This window comes from Vespa velutina, chromosome 1, assembly GCF_912470025.1.
Source record: "Vespa velutina chromosome 1, iVesVel2.1, whole genome shotgun sequence".
Taxonomy (NCBI): Eukaryota; Metazoa; Arthropoda; class Insecta; order Hymenoptera; family Vespidae; genus Vespa; species Vespa velutina.
Window position 1 is genome coordinate 12,184,195 of NC_062188.1, and position 11,029 is coordinate 12,195,223.

An 11,029-nucleotide genomic window follows, 5' to 3' on the forward strand; every position below is an offset into this window, starting at 1 on the left:
TAAACAAAAAGTCTTCCATATTCATGGGTCGAAAATTTTTTAAAAAGCTAGCATCTAAAAACCTTTGAAATTACCGTTGTTTTATTCGTTTTTACAAATATTAAAGAAAATATGCATTTTTAACAAAAAGTACTCAAACAAAAGTTATAAAGAATTAAATAATCTTTCAAATGAGATCAAAATTATTGTAGTATATTTTATAAATTTTAAAATAACCAGTTTCAAATGTATATAAAAGTGTTTTCGTCCTCTTATGATGATTTGTTTAAACAATGCAGAATAATAAATTCTTTTAATTATTGAAGTAACCAATTAGCTAAAGTCATTATAGTATAAATGAAGAATATTTTTAAGAAGCTCTGCCGTCGATAGCCGAAAATACACTTTTTGTACATTTGGAACTGGTTATCTCAAAATTTATGAAACATGCTACAATTAATTCCTTATATTTCATAAAAATAATTTAATTCTCTACAATTTTTGTTTCGATATTTCTTGTTAAAAAACATATATTTTTTCTAATATTCACAAAAATATATAAAATAACCGTAATTTCAGTGTTTTTTTTAGAGGACGCTAAGGATACATTTTTCGATCCATATTTATTAAAAACTTTTTATTCAGAATTAAATTTCCTTTAAAATTTTAGTTTATAGAAATTTTAGATTCGAATGTTTCTGGGTGTTCTATACATATACAAGGTGAATTCTATACATTTACATTGGAAGACTTAAATATCTCCATTATTTATAGTTTTATGGAAAAAATGTTTAGGTTACAATTAGAGTATTCGAAGGAGCACAATATAGCGCTAAGATAATTTTGTTCTTGGAATCATTTTAAAAAAAAATGTGTTCTTTTAAATAGTATAACTTTGTCCTAAGAACTTTTTCCATAAAGCCATAAATAACGTAGATATTTATTTGTTCCGATTTAAATGCTCTATCTTGCATACAGATCTTCATATATCAAGTTGTAGTTGTAGTTATTATATTTGAATACGTATGTACGTGAAAATTTTAAATTAATTTTTATAATGTGGATTTGTATTATTTCTTAGTCCATTTATAAAGATCGAAAAAATAATTATCAAAGCTTATATTTAGGATATTAGATCAGTCACATTGAAGATTTAAAACCCAACGATCAATCTGGATGAAAGCACGCGTTTAAATAACGGTCTATTCGCAGCTGTCCCTTCGATTTCATAGTACGTATGTATGTACATACAATAGGGGTCGCACGAGCCCTACGATAGCTTTGTACGTGCAATACATAACTACATATGGACTTAGTCCCTTTGGAATTTAAACAATAGGATAAAGAATACCGGTAGGATGGACTTATTCGATAGAAAAGTCTGAAAGAATCGATCACATTCAAATGTCTTTATCTTTTAGTTTTGTAACTTTCAAATTCGTTGGAAATAAAAAACCAGTCTGCATTTCTATTCTTTTTAAAATTATGAAAAGAACGAAAGATGAGAATTTTAAGTATATATAAAATACTCAAACTTTTTGTTTATATTTCTAGATGTGAATGAAATAGGAAGTTGAATTTTTCTTAGGGAAAAAGAAGCGAAATTTTGAATCATTTCAGATGAATCTTTGAGATATACGATTATCCTTCTTTAATAATAGATACACATATACACGGATATGAGTATGTAATGGTTAAGTCTAGCGAAGCGTCACAAAATCACACCAATGGAGAGAGAACTTTTAAGGGCCAGGTGTGACTCTTCTCCTCGTTCTGTAGTCCTCTCGATCAAGAGGGGGTCATAGGAAAATGACTCGTGCAGACGTGGCTGCCGTTACGGAAGCAGCATAGGGGCGTCCGATTGGTTCGAGGGCACGCGCCGTACGGGGCATCTGTGTTAAAATGCCCATGGTGATGCATGTTCCGTCCCCTTTGGCCCCTTGGATGAGTCATTCACGCACGAACGCACGTACCTACGCACGACAAGCGGCGGTAAGAAACGTGATGCATACGTGTGTATATAAGTATGTACATAAATGTGATCCAATAATAATAAATAAGACGTCATGAAATAATAGAAATATTAATTTCTCTCTATTTATATTATTTTTATCAATATTCTTCCTGAAGATGATTTGTCACCTAAAAAGAGAATCTTTTCATGAATTGCAATATTTTTTTATTTTTTTATTTTTGCAAATTAAAAACGAAAACGCATTGAAAATCAAATTAACACAGATATATGTCGGTGAATATCAATTATGCAAAGACGAAGTACACGAAGTTACGCTTTAACGGTCATGATGTACAGTCTACACATATACTGTGACGAGACGTAGTACCCCACTTATGGATGAGGGTAAAGAAAGAATGGAGAAAGGTGGTGCACCCCGCAAGGGCGACAAAAGAGAAGGGGAGGAGTTCCAGTCTCATGTATGACTTGGCTTATACGAGAACGCAAAAGGGAGGCGTATCGAGTAAGGCGGAGAAGTCGGAAGCGAGTCGGTCAGAGTCAGTCGCTTGCGGCACATCAACGCGTTGGGATCAGTATCGCGTGAACTTTACGATCATCATCATTATTTAGATTCTATCTTTTTGATTTAATAATTATCGGGAAAATATTTTTAATTAAAAAATAATACTAGAAGTGACGTTTCTTCTTACGACTTTGGAACATTACAAGATTTCATTATCGAAAAATTAAATTTCCATAACGTTAACTAGTTTTAAAAATATACAGCTAACAGGAATACTCTTCATAGGGGTTCAAACGAGAAGACCATAAGGTGTTCTGAAGCCACGCGACCTGTGGGAGAGCCGTTGTTCTGCTCTGTTGAATCATTAAACTACCCTTGTTGTATCGTACCCAACGAAGAGACCAACTGTGACCACCGCTGGCGCCCTTCTTAAAACCTTTCCTTCTTCTTCTTCTTCGATTACGACACGCAGAACACACTTTTTGTTCTTCGTTATGACATTTTAACGAAAAAAAAAAAAATAAAAAATTAACGCAGCATTTTGTGAATTTATTGGAAATTGAAAGCAAAAGATGAATACCTTCAAGAGACACCAAAGCAAAGTATTTTGGGAACAAATGTCATCGCAGGATTTAAAGAAGGATTTTATGATTCGTAGAAAAGATCCTGTTGAAGTTTTTCAATTTCCTCCTCCTCCATCCACCGACACGGATTATCCTTCAGAAAACGATGAAGAAAATCGATCCTCCAGTTTACGCGAAAATAATTTCACGAACGTTGATAACGTAACAGTTATACATGTTTGTCCGAGAGTCAGTGAAACGCAATGCGATAAGACCTTTGATGATGCATTGATTCGATGTAGAGAAAATCCGACGATACTTCAAGAGTAAGTCATGGAAACTGATTATATTTTATGATATTAACTGAAAGAATTTCTATTCACAATACGAATTTTATTACCATTTGTAGAGAGAGAACGGATATCAGTGTTGGTACACACAAAAACGAAGGAAATATCGTCGTTTCAGAGAACAGATCTCTCAGTCCTCTCAGTCAGGATCTAAAGAGTCTAGATTCTGGTTTTTCTGATTCCGAACGATCGAATTGCTCACAGACTTTAGAAGATGAAAGTCCGCAGAGACGTAGAAGACGACGCAGGAAAGCTAAAGAAAGAAATCGTAGAATTCGTCATAAAATTGGTTCTCTTTGCTCGGAAAACAATTTAATACCTCGACCAACTTGTACTTCAACTCCGAAGGATCCCAAAATACGAAACTTTCAACGAGATCAAAGGTATTTTTTCGTATTTATTAATAAGATGATGGATTTAAAAAGTATATAGAATAGTCTGATATTTACCAGATTATAATAAATAAAAGTTCTTCGAATTGTGCAATGATCCTACCGAATACTTTAAGATTCAAAAAACAGATTTATTTTTGATATTGAAATCTTTTTATGAACGATAAGACATAAAGAACATGTAGATTTTATGAAAGCTGAGTGAATCGTTGCGATAATATGCCCATGGTGAGCCAAACCGATAGGAATGCGACGCGTAACGAACTTCGCCTTATTATTCTTATGGCTTTCGTAAATAGATACTATTGCATGAATGTATGTGTATCTTTTGCGTAGAAAAATTTTTCTCTGCAATTTATTTATGATTAATTCAATGTAGATACGATAAAAGTGACGTTGAATTTGACTATTTGGTAAATATTATTTGTCTAGGGTATGTATATTTATTGATATCCCCAGGGCTATATTGAAAGTAGAGCATCGTATCTTTGAACGCATTGATAGGCTTGTCGTAATCTCTTTTGATATACTAAAAGACACGTATTGCGCGACTAAAAAATATTCTACCTACTAACATTGACGATTAATATTCCAATGTAGCCGACAAGTACTTTATATGCATAAGATGTCTCATAATACGGAAGGTCTTGCCTTCTACGACGTTACAAATAGCTGAGATACTCTGTCGGTTTAAAGGAGAACGCAAAACGCCGTTTTCTACGGATCTGCATCAATTTAAATAGCTTACAAAGTAAACTCATTAACTATATGCATATAATTTTAATGATGCATATTTGCTTGAAAAAAGAATCGAAGTATAAATAAATAAACAATGATTAAATGTAAGTAAATAATAATTATTTTTCAATGGATTTTGCGAGATTAACATCAAGTCACTTTTTTTATGAAATCGTTGATGTTGCGTGACACAGATATTTTTTCTCGATAGAGCTCAATTTATGCTCACGTTAACGTTTAGTTGCATCGTGCAAAATGTTACATGTATGTCATAGAACGCGTGCACGAATGAAAGAAAAAAATGAGAAGGTTGATTTCGATCATATCATCGAGGGACAACGTATCTAAAAAGAATTTAAGCTAATATACGCGAGTATAAGACGGGTGCAGGTGATCATATAGCTGCATAGCTCTTTTCAAGAATTGAGATTAGTCATCCTATTCACAAGAAAATTCCAGTTCCGGAGGTGGCCGATTAGTCAGCCTTTACTCACTATCGCTTCTCTACTCTGATCCATTATCCCGGAAAGCATTCGGTGACAAAAGAAATCGAGAATATCCTGTGTCTTGTCGAATGAAAATACAATTGTGTTGTTATTATGAAATTTTGATTCTTACATTTTACGCTATGTCTCATTTAAGGTAGTATATGAAATAAAAGGAAAAGAAAAAGAAGAAAAAGAATACAAAACAAAATTACAAACAATTAACAATTACAATTAACGTAAGCGATCGTAATACGAATGATCTCTTTTTCAGAACGAAGATTAGAGTGACTGCTTTACCTAATCTTTCGTCTAGCTTGTTAGAAGACGAATCGTTAAATTCTACAAAAATAACAAAAATATTTGCAACGAACCTTTCGTACGATTTCTTTGATAATTTTCAAAATGTTAATGGCAAGATTGCATCGCCAATAAAGACTTGGTTAAATGACTTGACAATAGAAACTGCAAATGAATGTTGTATCGCTCTTCAAAGTAAAAATCTACCTCGGCGAAAGCATAACGATTTAATTTCGGAGGAGGATCAAATGAAAGATTTGAAGATGTTATCTTCCTTGGCTACGGCAGCTGCAAACAAACTTCTCGTTAGAGCTGACCAATTTGAACGTCATTATCAATATATCTTAAAGCAAGTGTATTTTTTAATATTTATAAAAAATAACGTTCGTTTAATTCGTTTCATATGTTAACACGATACAATCTAACTTTTTAGCGAAGTGTCGCATTCGAAAAGCGGCAGATTACAAATGGAGCTATTACGTGTCATCGAGGACAATGCTTTTGCAGTTTTATCGAAATTAGGAGCACCTCCACCTCGAAGAATTCAGCAAACGAATTTGAAAGGAATTCTCATGCAATTAGACAGCATGAAAGATTACGTCGACAGTGCTATTAATACCCGTTTAGATTTTTATATTGAGGTTCGTTATCTTGTTTAAGATAGTATATATACAAAATGAAGAATTTACTCATTTAATTATTAACAATAATTAATTATTCTTGCAGAAAATAGTAAGATGTTTGGAAGAAGCACCGAAGGAAGACAGTAGTGTAGTTAGAGGAGCTCTAGCAGCTCTCACGGCTTTGGGTTTAGCCGGAGCACGAGCAGGCAGTAGTATCGCGAGATGTTCAGGAATTAGGGCTCTCCTAACTTCTCTCATTTCTGCCATTAGGAAATCAAATGATTACGTAGCTACGTCTCTACGCGCTCTGTCGAGCGTGTGCTGTTCGAGAACAGCAATTGAGCACTTCGTTAAAGACGACGGACCGGAAATTGTAATTGACCTCTTGTCCAGTAAAACATCGTCGGAAATCAACAAAATGGAAGCTACGGCTTTGGTAGTACAGATAACTGCACCATGGACTAATGCCGTAGGCTTACCATATGTCGAACCATTTGCGGAAACATTAATTACTGCTTTAGGAAATCTTATTGAAAATATGAATTCGGAACAAACGTTACTGTTGACAGCCGCTGCACTCAATCAAATATCTAAATCAAGAAAATGCGCTGATATTATAATACGACAAGACACGGTAAGAAATTTATTGAGAAGCGTGAAAAAATCAAACGGTGGAAATGTTTGGTTGATGCAGCAAGTGGCTTCTCTCATAGGTGAACTGGCGCGTTTACCAGAAGCTCGAGAATACTTAGCTAAAGCACGAGCATCCGTTGCATTGGTTTGTTTCCTTAGAATGAGACCTCCAGGTTTGGAGGACGCATATCAACGTTTAGAGACCACGGCTGCAGCTGCTCTGATAAGGCTTTGCGTAGATCCAGAGATAGCGAGACAAGTAGTTGCAGTTGGAGGTGCTGATTGTCTTCCCACGTACGACGTGAATTATCTTCTCACTGAAGATGAGGAACAAATAGAAGCTGGACTTCTAAAGTATACTAAATCTTTAAGACGAGCATGCAAGAAAGCTGTGAAACAGATAGATGTAGCGAGAGCACACGATTATTTTAATTAATTTCATTAATTCTCGAAGTATACTCAAGTGCAAAAGACCGAAGAAAAATTGTAAATAATGTAAATGTTTTATAAATGTTTTATTATAAAATAAAAGAAAACCTATATATATATATATAAATAAAAAGTATATAATTGATATTAATTGAATAAATTTAATATACTTTGCAATATTGAATAAATGATTCTCGCAAAATATAATTGTATAATAATATAAATGAATAAATGGTATATTATAATTTTGATAAAAATATAAAAACTAGCCTATTGGTCTGGCCAAAAATTTTCACATAAGAAATTCCCTGTGTTCATATCTAATAAATCTAATAATATAGAATTATGTTTTTAAAGCGAAATTTTTTTTTCCTTCAAGAATAAAAACTGACCCTTGAAAAGATAAAAACTTTCCTTTAAGATTAAAAACTGATCATTGAAATTCATTTCAACTATTTCTTAAAGTAAAAACAGGACAAAACACGTATTTCATTATTTTTTACATATTAATACTAGTTTAAAGAAAATAAAATTTTTGCTTTGATATGTTCGCGTCTTAATAGTTACTTTTCATTTTTATCTATCATGGTACAGTATTCTTCAGTTGACTACTATGAAAGATATCTACTGTAGTTTCCTGACATGATCTTAATTCAAGATCACAATAACCCAAAACAAACTTTCCATTTGGTGCTTTAAAATAATCTAAACCACGTCCTATTTTTATTATCCATCCATTGCTAAGTCTGTAATAAAATATAAATATAAATATCTCTTATAAAGTCAAATATCTAATAAATTAAAATAAGTTAGTATCTTACACAATTTGTCTGTCATGTAATGTATCAGAATATGTAATTTCAAATGATATAAGATGCGATTTCAGGCTGTGTTTCAATTCTTCAAGTCTTTTAGATTGATTTTTGAAATCTTCTGGATCGCATGTAGTAATGAGAGATATTTTTGATAGAGAATGACATTTTTGAACTGCCAATTCACATAATCTTACTAAATTTTGACACTGTGAGTAAAGTAGATAATAATATATTTGTAAATTATATTATATATTAAATATTAAACCATTAAAACATTAAACATTAAAATTAATATACCTGATGAAATGCCCTTATATATGGATCTTCTATTTGAATATATGTAACCATAGCGTCTAAAAATCTACCAAAAAGACTATTGTATCCATAACCAATTGCGCCATCCTTAATCTTTATTAATTCTCTGTATGTACCTTGTGTTTTCTTTCTTTCGACTAATTGTTTTACTTTCTCTGCTCTATCCAGATATCGCGATGTCATAACAGTAAAATGTTTGCTTTTAACTGGATCCTTTGTCTCTGCATTTTATTACTTATTTTTTGATTACAATAATTTGATACAAAAAACAATAAATATCAAAATTATTTATATATAAATGAAATTCATATATTATATACTAAACCTTTTATAGTGTCAAGAAGTATTTGTACACCTTCTTGGTATAATAAAAGGGACATAGTATACTGTTCTTCTTCATCCTTTTCGACAGCTCGCTTCAAAATTGAGGCTGCTGCATTTTCCATTGTGTCTACTGACCAGTAAAATCCTTTGTTTATTAATACTACAATACTTGAAAAAAAGTATAAAATTGTATGAGACAATATATAATAATATAATATATTTTTAAATATTTTTATTTGTAATTCATTCTCTATATAAATAATCTTTCTAGTAATATTAGTATTAATTGTTTATTATTTCTTATTTTTTAATAATTACCTTTTTTCTTATACATAAGTGGTATAATTTTCGTAATATCGATAATCGAAGAAAATCGATGTGTATTTTAAGGGAAACGTTATATATTATGACAAACAAAATATGGACACAAAATACAGATATTATAACCTAATAACATTCAATTACGTCTGAAATAGTTTTTGTAACATATACAGCTAAGTATTATTCTCGTATTGCATGGGAAATATTATCTCGTGAAGAAAGAGTTTTATCAGTACGTGGTATGATAAAGTTCGAGTGTTTTGTAAATAAAATATTTCTTGCAAAGGATAGATGTGCATATTTTTTTTTCGGTAATGCAGTTACACTTCGCTTTGTATAACCTGAAGTTTCAGCATTTTGCGCGGGATTTTCTAATATAGAATAATACTGTATAGTTAATATTTTCATTTCGAATACAGCTATTTATATAGTACGTTCAAATATAAAAATATTACAAAAGATTGAAGTGTGCATATTTATGCATGGTTACTACATATTTTTTAGATCTATATTTTTTTGTATTATTATAATAACGTATTGAAACGAATATACTTTATATTTTTCCAAGGAAATAATGAAATCTAGCAAAAGCCATGGAAGTACTGTCTTATGGGGAGAATTGCCTCCTAGAGAAACTTTGAAACAAGAAGTAATTACACCAGATATTATAGAAAATGTTTGGAGACAAGTTATGGATGAAGCAAATAATACTGATTGCGATTATCAGATCGATCGACAACCAGAATATATACAGTAAAAATATATTAAAATAGTAGTACGACATACAATATAACATTAATACAGATGTTATATAATAATATTGAACTATCTATTTAGGCTTCCTATAGGAAACTTTCATGTATTAAATACTATAAACTTTCATCAACAACTGAGAATGATGGTAAGTAGCCAATCTATTTAAATAATCAATATTCTATCAGTATAATTTAATTAGTGTAATCATTATAAATAGGATGAAGGAACAGTATTGGGAAATTTATCTGTGATTGAAGCAGAGAATTGTCAAGAAGAATCTAAAATACCATGTAATCTTTTCCGATTTTTATCTGCAGATGTTGAAACGTATGTATAATTATTAAGCAATGATATTAATTAATTATATTTGAATAATAAGTTTAGATTATTTTTTCAGAGACACATTCAAGAATTCCTCTACTGTTCATCATTTAACGTCAGAAACAGCGCATAATTTGTTAAAACATGCTGTAATCGTTTTATTAGCTCACATGGGTTTTGAATATTCATCAGATTTAGCTATAGAAACGCTTACTGACATTGCTGATCATTTTTTGAAAAGAATGACACTTCTATTGAAAGTAGCAGCTGAACAAAAAGATCATGGATTCCCAGTAAAATTATTATGTTAAATGCAACTAAGAGAATGTAGAGATTTCGTATCTTACATTTATATATTTTATTTCAGGATGCTATGGAAAGAGTTTTATTAGAAACAGGGATAGGCGGGGTAACAGCTATACATGATTATTATCAGGAATATATTTTAAGATTTGAAGAAAATATGAAAAGAAAAGTAGAAACAATGATGGAAAAACAAAGGTAAATAAAATGTAATATCGGATAAGTTAGCATATTATAAATAACAGGAAAAAGATAAATAATAAATGGATTCAATGCTCTTAATTTTGCTCTAATTTGTAGAATAGTTTTGGATGAAGCAGCTAGTAAGTTGCAATTAGATGAATTAGATGAATTTGGTAATGTTTATCGAGAAGTACCAACACTTCAATTATTAGATCCAGATATGGGATTTCCACCTAGTCTTGATGCTGGTTTTCAAATGCTCTACAGTTTAGAACAAGACGAGTAAGAGTTTTATTTATATTGTATATATAATAAAAACGATTTAGTTAAAATATAAAATATATTTACATATTTGAATATATAGACTAAACAGTTTGGAAATAGAGGAAGAAGAAGTAAATGTAAGCGATTCTCCAAATACAGGACGGTCTGATATATCTGCTGACAAAAAAAATAACATCCAAAATAAATAAATCATTTCTTTACGATTTTTTACTTAACGTTTTAAAAAAATAATTAAGATAATATTTATTAAGAAAAAAAAAATTGTAAATATGGATTTTTCATTGTTTTCATGGATTTTTCATTGTTTTCATGGATTTTTCATTGTTATTGCATATTTATATCGAAATTACGTATGTAATTATTGTATATGCAAATATATAATTTAAAATAAAGCGATAGCAGCGCCAAAAGATACTGGTCATCTTTATACTTCCCAG

At 31.0% G+C, this 11,029-nt stretch overlaps 3 protein-coding genes across 5 annotated transcripts; 2 read left to right on the forward strand and 1 right to left on the reverse strand.

Moving 5' to 3' along the window:
• Nucleotides 1-2,431: 2,431 nt before the first annotated feature.
• LOC124955582 lies at nt 2,432-7,284 on the forward strand. Of its 2 annotated transcripts, XM_047510213.1 has the most exons (6): nt 2,432-3,345; nt 3,429-3,752; nt 5,259-5,633; nt 5,718-5,925; nt 6,011-6,541; nt 6,621-6,877. In XM_047510213.1, exons 1-6 carry the CDS (start codon nt 3,029-3,031, stop codon nt 6,657-6,659), a joined length of 1,794 nt encoding a protein of 597 aa, XP_047366169.1. In that variant the 5' UTR covers nt 2,432-3,028; the 3' UTR covers nt 6,660-6,877. The 2 variants fall into 2 exon arrangements, with proteins under 2 accessions (XP_047366169.1, XP_047366162.1); XM_047510206.1 differs by having other exon boundaries at nt 2,435-3,345; nt 6,011-7,284.
• LOC124955664 (MIT domain-containing protein 1-like) lies at nt 7,109-9,093 on the reverse strand. Of its 2 annotated transcripts, none has more exons than XM_047510435.1 (5): nt 8,742-9,093; nt 8,425-8,583; nt 8,082-8,320; nt 7,791-7,990; nt 7,109-7,715 (listed from the first exon to the last, which is right to left on the reverse strand). In XM_047510435.1, exons 1-5 carry the CDS (start codon nt 8,755-8,757, stop codon nt 7,553-7,555), a joined length of 777 nt encoding a protein of 258 aa, XP_047366391.1. In that variant the 5' UTR covers nt 8,758-9,093; the 3' UTR covers nt 7,109-7,552. The 2 variants fall into 2 exon arrangements, with proteins under 2 accessions (XP_047366391.1, XP_047366399.1); XM_047510443.1 differs by having other exon boundaries at nt 8,425-8,591; nt 8,742-9,091.
• LOC124955637 (STAGA complex 65 subunit gamma-like) lies at nt 8,773-10,889 on the forward strand. The gene is made up of 8 exons (XM_047510339.1): nt 8,773-9,174; nt 9,313-9,497; nt 9,582-9,645; nt 9,718-9,827; nt 9,898-10,114; nt 10,189-10,322; nt 10,425-10,589; nt 10,672-10,889. Exons 2-8 carry the CDS (start codon nt 9,319-9,321, stop codon nt 10,778-10,780), a joined length of 978 nt encoding a protein of 325 aa, XP_047366295.1. The 5' UTR covers nt 8,773-9,174; nt 9,313-9,318; the 3' UTR covers nt 10,781-10,889.
• Nucleotides 10,890-11,029: the final 140 nt, after the last annotated feature.

Excerpts from the sequence above, each read along its gene's own strand:
- LOC124955582 (XM_047510206.1), top strand. The coding sequence starts at position 3,029 with ATGAATACCTTCAAGAGACACCAAAGCAAAGTATTTTGGGAACAAATG. Across the intron at positions 5,634-5,717 it reads CATTATCAATATATCTTAAA|CGAAGTGTCGCATTCGAAAA; the intron begins GCAAGTGTATTT and ends CTAACTTTTTAG. Across the intron at positions 5,926-6,010 it reads GTTTAGATTTTTATATTGAG|AAAATAGTAAGATGTTTGGA; the intron begins GTTCGTTATCTT and ends TTATTCTTGCAG.
- LOC124955664 (XM_047510435.1), bottom strand. Across the intron at positions 7,991-8,081 it reads ATATAAGGGCATTTCATCAG|TGTCAAAATTTAGTAAGATT; the intron begins GTATATTAATTT and ends CTTTACTCACAG. Across the intron at positions 7,716-7,790 it reads TTACATGACAGACAAATTGT|ACTTAGCAATGGATGGATAA; the intron begins GTAAGATACTAA and ends ATTTTATTACAG.
- LOC124955637 (XM_047510339.1), top strand. The coding sequence starts at position 9,319 with ATGAAATCTAGCAAAAGCCATGGAAGTACTGTCTTATGGGGAGAATTG. Across the intron at positions 10,323-10,424 it reads ACAATGATGGAAAAACAAAG|AATAGTTTTGGATGAAGCAG; the intron begins GTAAATAAAATG and ends TCTAATTTGTAG. Across the intron at positions 10,590-10,671 it reads TACAGTTTAGAACAAGACGA|ACTAAACAGTTTGGAAATAG; the intron begins GTAAGAGTTTTA and ends TTGAATATATAG.